This window comes from Ziziphus jujuba, chromosome 1 (genome assembly GCF_031755915.1).
Source record: "Ziziphus jujuba cultivar Dongzao chromosome 1, ASM3175591v1".
NCBI lineage: Eukaryota > Viridiplantae > Streptophyta > Magnoliopsida > Rosales > Rhamnaceae > Ziziphus > Ziziphus jujuba.
Genome location: NC_083379.1, coordinates 23,142,067 through 23,155,583, shown reverse-complemented (window position 1 = coordinate 23,155,583; position 13,517 = coordinate 23,142,067). Strand labels below are relative to the sequence as shown.

Genomic DNA, 13,517 nt, shown 5'->3' with positions numbered 1-13,517 from the left:
GTTTAAAATATATATTAAATTTAAAATATATATTAAACGTATTGGCATACATGTGAAAAAAGACTTACTTTTGAAAAAATAAATAATTTCAATTTTTTTCCCTTTATGACAACATAAAAAAAAATGCATGTTTTTGTTTTTTACTTAATGTATATTTTTGTTTTTTATTTTATTCATTTAATTATTTACTATTTTTTACTTTTTTAATATATTAAACTATTATTATCTCACTAATAGTTATATATATTTTTTATGGTATATATTAAAAATAATTAATTTCTATATATATTTAATATCTATATTTTTTGTCCAATATATTTTAATTTATAATACATTATATATGTATATACCAAATTTATAAACTTTATGTTTAACATATTTTTTGGCCAAATTTTTCTCCTTATTTTTAAATAAATAAAATGATTAATACACACACACATAGTTTACATATTTTTGGCATTTCGTATTTAACTAACTATACTCTGATCCAAATTATCATTGGATAAACATAACATTATTGTTTTATTTTTTTATTTTTACATTTTACTTTTTATAGACTCCAAATTGATCAAGAGCCTTTTTTAAATAATTCCATTTCATACTGATCCTGTAACCGCTCATAGTCAACAGAATTGAGTAGTCAATATGTAGTTCGATTATGAGCAACTGAAGCAATTTCGGCAGCAAGACGTGCTAAAGTTCAAGTTTCCAAGCAGAATGCTCTCTCCTGTCAGTTTAGTCTCAACACAGTGAAACAAGTGTATTTTCACAAATTCATCGAGAAGATTGTGGACGTCTGGACGGTAGGATTTTCCTACACACTTTCTTCAAACTCCTACCTACCAAAACATCTACTTTCATATATACAAACACAAATACAAATTCTATAACTTGACAACTTGACGATGGTTCTGTCTTCAGTTTCATATGAAACTATCTAATTTCCCATGTATGGACCCCTCGCAGTAGGATCCTGCTGGAGTTGCCTTTCCTTTTCTTTGAGGTACTGTAGAAGTGGCTGCTGCTCATTTCGTAGTTCTGTTACAGCACCACAGCCAAAGGGATTTGGTCTTTGGTAACCATGAAAGAGTTTCTCCCTTCTCTGTCCAACATCTGCACCATAATCTAGAGGGAAAGCTGGGTACAATGGAGGATTCTCCATATGTAAGGCTGGATTAGAGACCAAAGGATTTCCCAATTGATCAAAAGGACCAAACCTGGAAGCATCACGATTATAGAGATTTCCAAGGTTCCCAGGAGAATAAAAAGGAGGAAATGCATAATATGACCTCTCAAGATTATGGTTTCCTCTGTACTGACGAAGCCATTCTGATGAAGTCATTCTGCGCACGGGTGGATATGTATCCAGAAAACCTGGAATGCCAAGACCACAATCCTCTGGCCCTCGCATAGCAGTCCAATTTGGATAGCTGCTTGCCTGTGGGGCATTGCATAAAGTTTCTGTACTGTTGACACCCTCAAAAGTTTTGGAATCAATAAAACTAGACTGAAGACCAGAAAACCAAACAGCATCATCAGGCAGTAAAGGAGCAGAAGGCACTGGAGCCAAATAAGAAGTAGAGTAGCTGGTGGTTGAAGATACATGATTATTGACAGGATCTTCATTTTCACTGATGGACAGACCATTTAAAGATTCAGAAACTACCTCCTCAATAGGACTCAAGCCATGTTTACTACTACCACCTGCTGCTTTCTCTTTATCATGGTTCAAACTTCCTTTGTCAAGGACCCAAGCACTGAGTGAAGGAGGCCCAGCAGAGATTGGGATGTCTGAAAATGGCTGTGCCCCTGCATCCTTTGCACCAGGCTCTAATTGCTTAGATGACTTGTTCCCAAAATTAGTCATGTCAGTGTGGAAAGCTGAAGATTCACCATGTGCCTGATTTTGTGCTATAAGAAGTGATGTTGCACGGCGCAAGCAGTCATCAGAGGGTACAATTGGATCCATCAGTTCTTTCGGAGAACTTGCATCATTTGAGCTGGTATATATTGGTGCTGAATTATATCTAGTGAGAGGCTTGAAGAGAATGACTTCTTCCTCTTCGATGATAGCACATTTTCCATTCAGACTGAAATTTTCCCCTGGGATCTCATTCGCATATTCTTTTTCAGATTTACAATAATGCTGATTAGGCAAATCTGTTTTAATATCAGAATTGATGGACTCCATCTTTTCCGCATCATGAAATTCCTTTAACCCGGCCATATAGGAATTTTGGAATTCTCCTCTTGATTGATCATATATGATCCACTTTTGAAAACCACTTGATCTTTTTGCAATCTCAAATCCAGCTCTGATAATGCGGCGTGTCCTACAGTCAGCTCCGCTTTTAAAATTTTCTACATGTTCCCAATGAGTAGAAAAATTTAATGACAACTGTGCAGAAGCAACAGGTCTGAAGCCCCTTAGCTCATAGTCTTCCCAAAGAGGAGTACTATCGAGAGATATTTCATTCTTGTTGACATTCAATCTCTTTAGCAGGTGAACATACGCGCCAAAAAAGTAAGACATGGCACTTCTGCTTTTTTCATCAACCACATAAATCTCTACTTCATCGAGCATGTGAACTAACCACTCCACAAAAACAAGAACAGCAGGTAGAAGAGAGCAAGAATCTAATGCACTAGCCTCCAGACATCTATCCACAAAGCGGCCCATGAAAATGAATGTAGAAGTAAGTGCCCATTGGTTAAGAAAATTATTCTGTGCATCCTTGACATCTTTCGAATCTCTTTTATCTTGCCTTTCAATTAGATTCTGCAGGGTAAAAAGTAATGTAGCAACGACTTGGAGGGCCCGAAAAGGGCCTGTTCTAACTGAATCCATAAGCTGATAGGACTCTAGGATGGCTTTTAGTTTTGTATCATCTAGTGCCATCAGAGCATCCAACTCTTTCATACAAGATGTGAATGCACAAGGGAATTCATCCAAACTGTCCATATTAACAAGTGGCAGAAAATGTTAGAACTCAATAGAAAGAGCGTAGAAATTAAATTTTTATTACTGAAAACTTATGCAACGTGGAAAAAAAAAATTCTCAGTCTAATGCAATCCATCTGATCTAAAGACAAAGTTACATTCCAACAAAGTCACATTTGGGATTCAGTTTAACCATTTAATATCATAAAGGAGAGAAAGGAGGAGGAAAAAAAGAAGTGGAAACAAAACAAAAATGTAGGGCGATCAAAATACGAGAGAGTGAAAGAACGGAAATCCAGTGTGCCAATATGCTTGAGTCTTTGCAACTTGAAAGAAAATTTATTAACATTAGGGTTGTTCAGCTGCAAAGCATAGTAGACAAAGAAAGAAGCAGATAACTTATATATTCATAATATACGAAGCATTCTGTCAACTTTTTGAGGACAATACAACATCAAAACACTTCAATCAGAAATCTAAAATAAGATGCAACAACATAATGCAGCAACATGATCAAATCATTTTAAAAGCGCAAATCGAAAATAAGTAAATACCTGGATTTTATGAAGAAGAAACTTATTACTTTGATAATATCAGACCAAAAGTTTGTATGAATAGAGCCATTATTCTCAGAGGCCAACATATTGCAATCTGAGAAATCATCACTTGATTGTGTTTTCATCTCAATACCACTTCTCTCAAACGGTTTCAGGAAATTAAACTGGGCCTTATTTGAATGTGAATGCAAATGGGAAGACCTGTTCTGCAATATCATAAGAAGCAACTGCTAAATTCTGAGGTGAAATATTGGTATATATTGAAAGGACAAAAGAAACAAAGCAACTGCAACACATTGAGTTTTACCCTTTCAAGCAGGAGTATAAGATTATTCTGGGCTTCTGGGAAAGGTTCTTTAACAGCTAAACTTCTGATACAGTGGTACAAAGCAAGGAATTCATCACCAACATACGTTGCCAATACTGCTAACTGCAAACATATTTGGTTAACATGAAAGGAGAAAATTGGTAATGTTAAAATCATTAAATGCAATTATTGAAAAAAGACAAATTCACAAAGTTTACCTGATTTTGAGGATTTCCACTATCTGGCCAAATTAATGTTGCTTCCATGTAGTGGGTGGCTGCAACTGACCAGTTATGGTCTCGATTATCAGGTTTTTCATGTTGTTCTCTGTATCTAGCAAGATCACCAAGACAAACTAAAAATCGATGACACAAAAATTGGCATGTCTGCAACGTCTTAGGCTCAACAGAAGAAGAGATACCAGCCTTTCTATAGAACAAAGACTCCTCTGGAAGACTGTAATATTTTCTGACTTTGACAATCAAATTTTGGTAGAACTTGGTTGCTTCTGAGAGAAATGATTTGAATCCTTCCACGTAAGTGGTATTATGTGGCCCTGTGGACTTTGTGCTTTCTGTCGTAGGAGAATTTTTCTTTATTCTTTTACGAAATTCATCAATATGCTTATAGTGAAGCTTCCACAAAGAATATTCAACATCTTGAAGATCTGACTGTTCAAAATTTTTTAGGATGATTTTCTCATAATCGGAAAGCACTTTATGATATAAGTCCTGAACATCAGAATGCAATAAACCCTTGCTATATATCAATCCCCACAATTGTTTCTCTCTATTAGCAACCTAAATAAGAAACAAGTATAAGAGTCAAGGTTCTAAATAATACAAAATATCCAACAAATGTGGAAAATCACAAGCAAATATGAAACCAAGAAATTACCTCAAGAAGAAAACTCTGTTTTTGTCCTTGATCCTTGACTGGGAAAGGTGAAATAGCAGTCATGTTTAGTGCCCAAAATATCTGTCTAATGTACTTTATCTTTTGTGCATTGTCGACAATATCTTACAGCATCGCTGATCCATCATCCATTAGAAGAAAAAAAATTAAAAAGTGAAAGCTTGTAAATAGCTAAACAAAAGGTTTCACAAATAGTAATTAAAAAAACTTCAACACCACCACAAAAAAAAATAATATATATATATATATATTTCTTGGATGTTCAGCATACAAGAACACCCAGAGCTCCAAGAAATTATATGATCCAGAGAACACCCAGAGTTGCAAGAAATTGTATGATCCAGAGCTGCCAGAAATTGTATGTTTTCTTTTCATTGTCTATTATACAGAAATATAAAGATAATGAAACTGAATGGAATTTGTCAACTATATGAAGTATTTGCTACATACACAGAAAACATTGTTAGAAAATCCAATTTTAAATGTATCTAGAGCATATCGGGCCAAAGTAAACTTTGGGGAAAAAAGAAAATCGTAATAACTGAATTGATCCCAAGCTGAATAACACAAACCAAAACCACTGAATTTTGGGATGGAACTACTACACAGCAGGTAATTGGAAAAGTAAGTAGGAAAAAACTTGTAATTGACACAGTTTTAGCCATGCTGAAGTTAATAATCATCATTACAATTGACAATACAGAAGGTAAAAAGTCTGAAATAAACGATGAAACTGGTCTAAGAGCAAGATTTGCTTTACCAAAGTTTCTACCCACCACACCCACAAACCTTTTAAAACTAACTAATTAATTAATCAAACCCACAAGGGCCAAAACATATTCCAGCTACAAAATGAAAATAGCGAACTAAACCAAGAGATTATTACATATAATTCATAGAAAACAAAAGGAGACAAACTCCATGTAATTGAAAAGTCAATAAAAATCACCCCACAAGAGTCGAGAACAGTAACTATGACGGGAACAACAAAAGAATTGAAGAAATCCATTTCAAATTAAGCACCAGAAACTACAAGAAACAAGTTCTTGCAATCTCTAACATGTAAATACAGACAGAATTTGCTTCAGATAATTCAGAAAATGGAAAAGGAAGGACCACCTGAAGAACATACAAAAGTAAAAGACAGGGTTATTATTAACAAGGTAACCATCAAAATTAGCAACTTACACACAATGTTTGAAGCAGAAACTGAGACCAAAGTAGCCAAGCAAAAGAGCACACATGTAAGAGAAATTGAAAAAGACAGAGATAGACAGAGAGAGAGAGAGAGAGGGAGAAAGAAATAGAAGCGCGGGGAAAGTAAGCTGAGAGAAAGACTAAGCCACCTGCACGGCTCTAGTTGTGAAACAGACAAAGTGAAAGATGGCTGATAATGAGACTCCCCAACAAGATTATTAGATGTACAAGCTTACACCAATTTCCAATTTTTATTTTTTATTTTGTATTTTTTGTACCTATTTTCATTTTATAATTTTCTAAATATTTTAATATAGCAACAAAATTTTCGAAAGAAAGAAAACTATATTTAAAAAAAGAAAGAAAGAACAAAATAAAGTGCCTTATCAGCGTAATCAATTTCTCTGACTTAACTAAAGAGGATCACTTGTAAACCAAGCCAAAGAGTTGAAAAGCCCAATTTTGTCCCAGTATTCATATGCTACATTTGTACGCACCATCATTGGGTGTTCAGCATTATTATACCGTTGGATGATTTGGTCTGATCAACGGAGAAACATAATGCTGTGGGTGCATCTAGGTTCTGGTGGCATATGTTATGTATGGGATTGGAGGAAGAGACTAGATTGGATGCACATGTGCGCACAGTGAAGTAGATGGGGTGGCCCAATGAGTTGTTGGTTGTGCCTTGTACGTATCTAAATTGCCTGAATGTCAGGGTGCGGTTGGTTCGACTGGAACATAAATTAGATGGAGTAATAAATGTTCCATAAAACAATAAAATTATTTGGACAGGGCATCCTTTATTGCTATTTATATCATATATGCACTTCGAATTATGATTTTAACTTTCAAGCTATTAATTGCGGGAAAAAAATAAAATAAAAACTTTTAAACTATTTTATTTATATATAAAAATTAAAATGAAAACAAGTTAATCACTAAATATTATAAAACAAGAAAATTATCGTTGGGTTTGATTTTACGAAGTTAGTTTTCTTTTATTTGTATAATAAATTAATATGACAACAATAGTTGTATTGTTATCATTTTGTTTCTAAATTTTATTTACCACAACTGATGTAACAAATGATATAATATTATGTTATTAGTTAAATTATATGCCATAAGAATAGTCTAGTAATAAATCTATATTGCACAACAATTTTAAAAATAATTTAGTGATAAATTCATATTTTCTCAGCACAACAGTTTAAAATTCAAATCTCAAACCCTAATTACAAAAAAAAAAAAAAAGAAAAAAGAAAAACAGATGCCACTTATTCATATAATAATTTATATTATCTGTTTAAACCAGTAGTATACTGCATGTAGTATACCATAAGAGTTCCTAAATAATCTGGTGAACATAAGTTGTTTTTGAAAGAAAAAATAAAAAGTTTTTTATTTTAAAAGTGTTTCTTTAACGTTACCCAAAATAAAATAAAATAAAATAAAAAATAAAATCCATGCCAAAACAATCAATTGTAATAATTGGTTGGTTTACTTAAATAAGGACTCAAGTTTGAATTTCACCACCCCAACGTAATAATAATAATAATAATAATAATAATAATAATAGTTAGCTATAAAAAAAAAAAAATTGTGGAGTCAACTATAATTTTCTTATCTCTCTCTCTCTCTTTTTTTTTTTTTTTAGTTCATGAATTTTTTTTTTTTATCTTTAAATAAAGTAAAACATAGTATACTTTTAAAGATTAGAATTATCTTCAAATATGTCAAATAAATAGTTTTCTTGATCAACCTTAAACAAATGCTTTAACATATACATAATTACAAAAATATATTTTATATATTTTATATATTTTTTTAAAAAATATATAATTGTCATGTAATAGTGAGATATTTATTCTTGGGTTTGGCAGGAAAAATGTTTAATTATGGAAGGGTAATTTTTTAGCCTCATTGTACGGTCAAATTTAGACTCGATGTTAAAAAAAATAAATAAATAAAATAAGATCTAACTTGTTAACATGTTTAGTTTTCATTTTTTAAAAAATTATATGTAATATATTTATTTTAATAATTTATTAATGTTAATTAATATTAATTAGACAACTGTATTAATTATAAATCTAGAAAGGAAAAAAAAAAATACAAAACACGTGAATTTGAATTTTAGTTCAAATTGAGTTTAGTTATTAAATTGTTTCTTTTTTTTTTTTTTTTTGGGGACAATCAAAAGAATTTTTTATTTTTATTTTTTTCCTTCAACAATTAAAAGAATTGACCGCTTAAAAGTACATCTAAGGAGACTCCATTGTCATATTGTTCAAACATTACATTTATATTGTTGCAAATCATTTATCAGCATATGATTTTTTTCTATCTTTTTCATTTGGCTGTCTATTACCATATGATTAAATACGTATAATAATAATAATAATAAAATAATTACTCTTGGTATTAGTTTCTAACTCATTATAATGGGAGAAATGCTAATTAAGCTGACCGAAGCAAATGGATTGCAAAAGAAGTTTTCAGGAACAGCATGCACTGTAGGCATCAAGATATTTCGCTAAACATATCTTTCATGGGGTCCTACATAGAAGACCTTTCATGCCTGATCATCATGAATATAGGAATATCTTATCCATTAATTTTGATAATTGTTTCATTTTTTTAATGATATGAATGAAGAATTCAGACTAATTTAAAGGAGAAAAAATGGAAATGATGAGCGATTAGTTATCAGAGGTCAAAGAAATGGGTGTGAGCGTGCTCTAGTTAGGTTGCTGATTGAACCATTCCAATACAGATTCAGAGCTCACGACTTTAACACAATTGGGTACTTACCCAAGAAAGTGCCACCAATCTAGACATATTTACTATATGGCCACTAGCATGGATGGGCCTATTACTAGGCCTGTGGGGCCATTTTAATATTTTTTTTAAAGAATATTATATAGGTAAAATAATGAGTCGATAATCGGTTACGAAGTCATGACTAATAAATAGCAATTGAGTTGCCACATAAGACGATTAGGGATACATGTCACCAGATTCGATGTAACAACCTATATCAAAATATACATGTTTTATCAAGTTTGATCAAGTGAATAATATGTGCATTCAAGTTGACTTTTTCAATGGTCAATATTTTTTGTTTAACTAAGGTAATATTGTATAGATCTCGTTGATCCGAATTCATAGATTGGCAGCACTTCAAATTTTAAATCACGGATAAAAAATTATAGTTTTGAGAAGTTTTAAGCATAAATTTTATATTAGTATCCAAACCAATGTTCAATTTTTATTTATTAGTGATCCAAGGCTCCATATAAGCCTCGATAAGCATGCCAAACAGAAAACAAATCCCAAAATATCCATTTCATCCCTAAAACTCAAGGAATTCTTCCCCTAGACCCGTGGGTCCAAACTAGATCGTTTCGATCCATTTAACGTCGAACTGGGTCACTGTTATTTTTACCCATTCCTCCCACCAATCTATTACACGAGCCAGCCAGGGAGGAAGCCGAAGTGAAGGCGAGCTCGACCATGAAATTTCATGGCAAACGGCGGCTGGACGGGCTGGGATCTGGCCAGAGAAGTTGGCAGCGGGTGACAAGGTGGATCGCCTGATTTTCATGTTTTCTAGCCGTTTCAGGCCATCCCATACATCTATTCTACCATTTTTGGACCCTTTGGACTCATTTCCATAATTGTTTTTTCCAGATGCCTCACAATTTGAGAGATACGACGACAGGAAGTTCAGCCGAAGCTTTAACCAAGTTTTTTGATCACCGGAGGAACTTTTGGACTGAGGTGAGCATACCATTGTGTTTCTTATCGCTTGGGCTTTTAATGGATATAAAGTTTGTGAATTTTGGAGGTCATTTGGTAATTTTTTCATTTTTGGATCAATTAGTTAATTATCGAATAAATTCAAACTGTATTTGGACAAAATTGATCAAATTAGTGAAAATTGGAGTTGGATTAGTGAAATTAGATATTATTAGGATCCATTAGAAGATTCAATTTCGAAAGATTAGCTTTTGGATGAAAAACCCCAATTTTGAGTACCCGGGTCCTAAGGGTATGCGGTGTAATTGGACCGTTTCATGTCCAATTTATGTAATTTTATAGCGGTATAAATCATTTTAAGAAATTTTGGTCATACAAATGTCTTTGGTTTAGTTATTGGAGCATGAGAATTATGTTATTATATTACAAGTACTCGAGTTGAGCTTGGAGGTGATCTTGCAGAGGAGCAGGAGTGAGTATATACAGTACTGTGAGTGGTTATATCATTTTTAAATGTTTTGGGTATATAGTATAGTATATATATGCTTTGAATATTTTACGTATATAGCATTTGATTGAAATGTTTGATTTATGCATATATAATATTTGATTTTTCTTATATGTGTTATCATTTTATGTGACGTTTGACAATATTTTAAACGGTTTTTCATTTTAACGAGTTCATAAATGGACTTGTTGTATTTAAATATCTTAGTAATTGAATTGAGATCTTAAAACATTTTGGAAAAAAATTAATTTGAGAAAACGGATTGAAAATCATATGATTTTAAACATGTTCAAATATTTTATACTGTTATGTGCTTAAAATTGGTTTATGATGAATACATTTCATTATCGTATTTCTGGTTTTAGCATGAACTAATATTTTGAAAATTTTGAAATATTTAAATAAGCGGTGGAATTTATGATACAATATCTTTTGGAAAAGCACATATGATTTTATAAGATTGCTTAAAGGATATTGTATTGATTATTTATTTATTTATTTATTGATGTACCATATAATATTAGAGTTTTGGTTATATTACAACGCGTTGGATTTGCCACGGTTATGTGAGGTTGGGTTCATCCCATAAGTTATTTATTGTCACGGACCATGAGGTTGGGTTTATTTCACAGGTTTATTTTTTGTCACGATTCTAAGATGTTGGGTTCATCTCACAGGTTATTTATTGCCACGGACTGTGAGGTTGGGTTTATTTCACAGGTTTATTTATTGCCACAGTACCATGAGGTTGGGTTTATCCCATATGTTATTTATTGCCACGGACCGTGAGGTTGGGTTTATCCTACAGATTTATTTATTGCCACAGTACCGTGAGGTTGAGTTTATCCCACAGGTTATTTATCGCCACAAACTGTAAGATTGAGTATGTCCCGATGGTTTACTATTTTCACAATACCTTTTTTAGATTAAGGATCGTGAGGTGGGTGTATTCTACGGTTTACAGTTTGGTTAGGAATGTCAACGAGGCGGGGCGGAGCAGGACCTATTTTTAAAATTCCATCCCTATCTCCACATAAAATTTTTTATCCCGTCCCTGCAGGTTTCTCCGTTTCTTTAGAGGCGAAGCAGGGACGGGGCGGGATGGTTTTCCTCGTTTATTTTAATTTTTTATAATTAATATAATTTCTTTGAGAAATTTATACAAATTTTTTTATCAATAAAATGTAAATAAAGTGACTAAAGTGTAATAAAAATACAATAAAATACATCAAGGTCTAAATTTACAATTATAATAAAATACATCGTTAAAAATATACAATAGTCTAAATATATAAAATATAAAAAGAAAAATAAGTAAATATATACAGGGCGGGTTCAGGTCGGGTTCTTTATTCCCCAGTCCCGCACGTCACCAATTTAGGCCTTAAGGATTTATCCCTAACTTGCCCTGCACTCCCAATTTTTTAGGAAAAAACCTCCCCGTTGGGGACAGTGTGAGGCAAATTGACATTCCTAAGTTTGGTACGTCGAAAGATACACTGTATACGTTTTGAGTAAATTGTTGGTTTTCAAATATTATGATTATTACTGCACATTCATAAATAGTTTGTGGAACTGCATTTTTAATATTTTATGTTCAATATTTATATCTTGATTAAGATATTTTATAATATTATAATGATCCTTCACTTTATACTTTTGAGTATCAGTTTTATGATATTAAATTTTGGCACAAGTTAGGGTTTTATGAAATAATTTTTAAACATGGAACTTTTCAAAATGAGTGGAACTAGAGGTCTTAAAAGAAAGTTTTACAGAAATAAATAAATAATTATTTTTGCTATTATACTATGCCACCCATTGAGATTTCCTTATTTCATGTTTTATTTGTTTTTAAATTCGTTCCCCTAGGTCTAGGCAGTTAGTAGCAATCTACCTCTCGCACAGCCTGCCACTTTGTTCCTTCCACAACAGCAGTAATATTTATCTTTTCTTTATTTATCATTATCTTTTTGAACTTAATTGTAATCTACTTGTACTTATAAACTTTGTAACTACTCTTAGAATGCTCTAATTTAGATATTGGACTCAGTAGGGATCCTACTATATACATGTGTAGCTATGGCCTGTAGTATAATAGGTTGGTTGTAGACTTTTATGCTGTTATGGTTTATATTTATATATCAAGGTATTATTGTTTATGCTTGTGTTCGGTTCTCCACGTTTTAAGTAAGGTTTCATTGGATATCCTCTACGGATTGTCTAGTGGGACTTCACTAGGCGGGACCAACTGGGAGATCTTGAGAGGGTTTTCGGGGTGGTCCTATCATCCGAGATAAGTGTTATAACGGCGACAAAGCCTCGGCAAAGAAGGCTAGTTCTGTTAATATGTACAAGCAAAAGTCTCGGATCCGAAATAACTCAAGATATTGCAAAGTCCGACATAAATGTTGGACTACCAAGAAAAGATACACAAGTCTAACTATCTTCGAATAAATATCCAGATTTTGTTTAACAAGACCCTAAAGACCAGGAGTCAAACAAGCAAAGCAGCAACCAAGATTCTTTTCAGAAGGAAATCAAATTGAAATCAAATCAGGCCAACAGAACCCCCAAAATCCTCCCAGGATTATTCTATCTAACATCTATCCAACATATTCAAAATATATTCAAACTCAAACAAATATAAGATATAAAGGCATCCTGCTTCAAGGTACGAGAAAATCATTCTACAATAAGATTGGACTTCCCTAGTTCATAGCCTGATTTGAGCATCGGAGTGCCTTTGACTGGTACCACATTGGTGCCTAAGTGACTCTGTCGTTTATTTTCTTGTCTCACAGGTGTAGACGATTGGTCTAATTGCTATATCCTCAACCCACGTGTCAACCCTTTGCTGAGTTGGAGGCCATCTGAATTTCGACATCAACAATTATATAGCAATATTTTTTTTGATTATATATATATTTTTAATGGAAAATAATGATATTACTATTTTAGTTTGTAGAGTAATCTGTATTGGAAAGTATTCATTTTTTTTTTCTTTTTATTGTTAATATTTGTTTTATGTAGTATTTATCAAAAATAATTAATTGCTTAATGTCGCATTTTTCGTAGTTTTGTCATTGACGTTTTTCGTTTTGTAACCATCAATTTTCTAATTTGATCTGCAGTAATTATCTATATTTATTTTGTCGGAGTCCCCATTTTTGTTAACCAAATATACTTTCTAACACTCGGTTGTTCTAATGATAAATCTTAAAACAGCTCATGTCCTATATGGTTTTTTGAAATTACAAAAAATTCTAAAGTTCAATGATTGACATTTTGTGGTCTGCAATCCCTAATAAGTTGGTTAGAGCACCT

The 13,517-nt window shown here is 32.5% G+C and overlaps 1 protein-coding gene across 5 annotated transcripts; it reads right to left on the bottom strand.

The window, feature by feature from the left end:
* Positions 1 to 637: 637 nt before the first annotated feature.
* LOC107424690 (nonsense-mediated mRNA decay factor SMG7-like) lies at positions 638 to 6,089 on the bottom strand. Of its 5 annotated transcripts, none has more exons than XM_048475260.2 (6): positions 6,067 to 6,089; positions 4,703 to 4,836; positions 4,024 to 4,605; positions 3,806 to 3,928; positions 3,496 to 3,725; positions 638 to 2,954 (listed from the first exon to the last, which is right to left on the bottom strand). In XM_048475260.2, the coding sequence occupies exons 2-6, from the start codon at positions 4,763 to 4,765 to the stop codon at positions 938 to 940; spliced, it is 3,015 nt and encodes a 1,004-aa protein (XP_048331217.2). In that variant the 5' UTR covers positions 4,766 to 4,836; positions 6,067 to 6,089; the 3' UTR covers positions 638 to 937. The 5 variants fall into 5 exon arrangements, with proteins under 5 accessions (XP_048331217.2, XP_048331206.2, XP_048331214.2 ...); XM_048475249.2 differs by lacking the exon at positions 6,067 to 6,089 and adding an exon at positions 5,909 to 6,060; XM_048475257.2 differs by lacking the exon at positions 6,067 to 6,089 and adding an exon at positions 5,840 to 5,905.
* Positions 6,090 to 13,517: the final 7,428 nt, after the last annotated feature.

Coding starts and splice junctions, on each gene's coding strand:
- LOC107424690 (XM_048475260.2), bottom strand. CDS start 4,765: ATGACTGCTATTTCACCTTTCCCAGTCAAGGATCAAGGACAAAAACAG. Junction 3,726..3,805: donor TTATACTCCTGCTTGAAAGG/GTAAAACTCAAT, acceptor AGAATTTAGCAG/TTGCTTCTTATGATATTGCA. Junction 2,955..3,495: donor TTCTTCTTCATAAAATCCAG/GTATTTACTTAT, acceptor TAATATGGACAG/TTTGGATGAATTCCCTTGTG.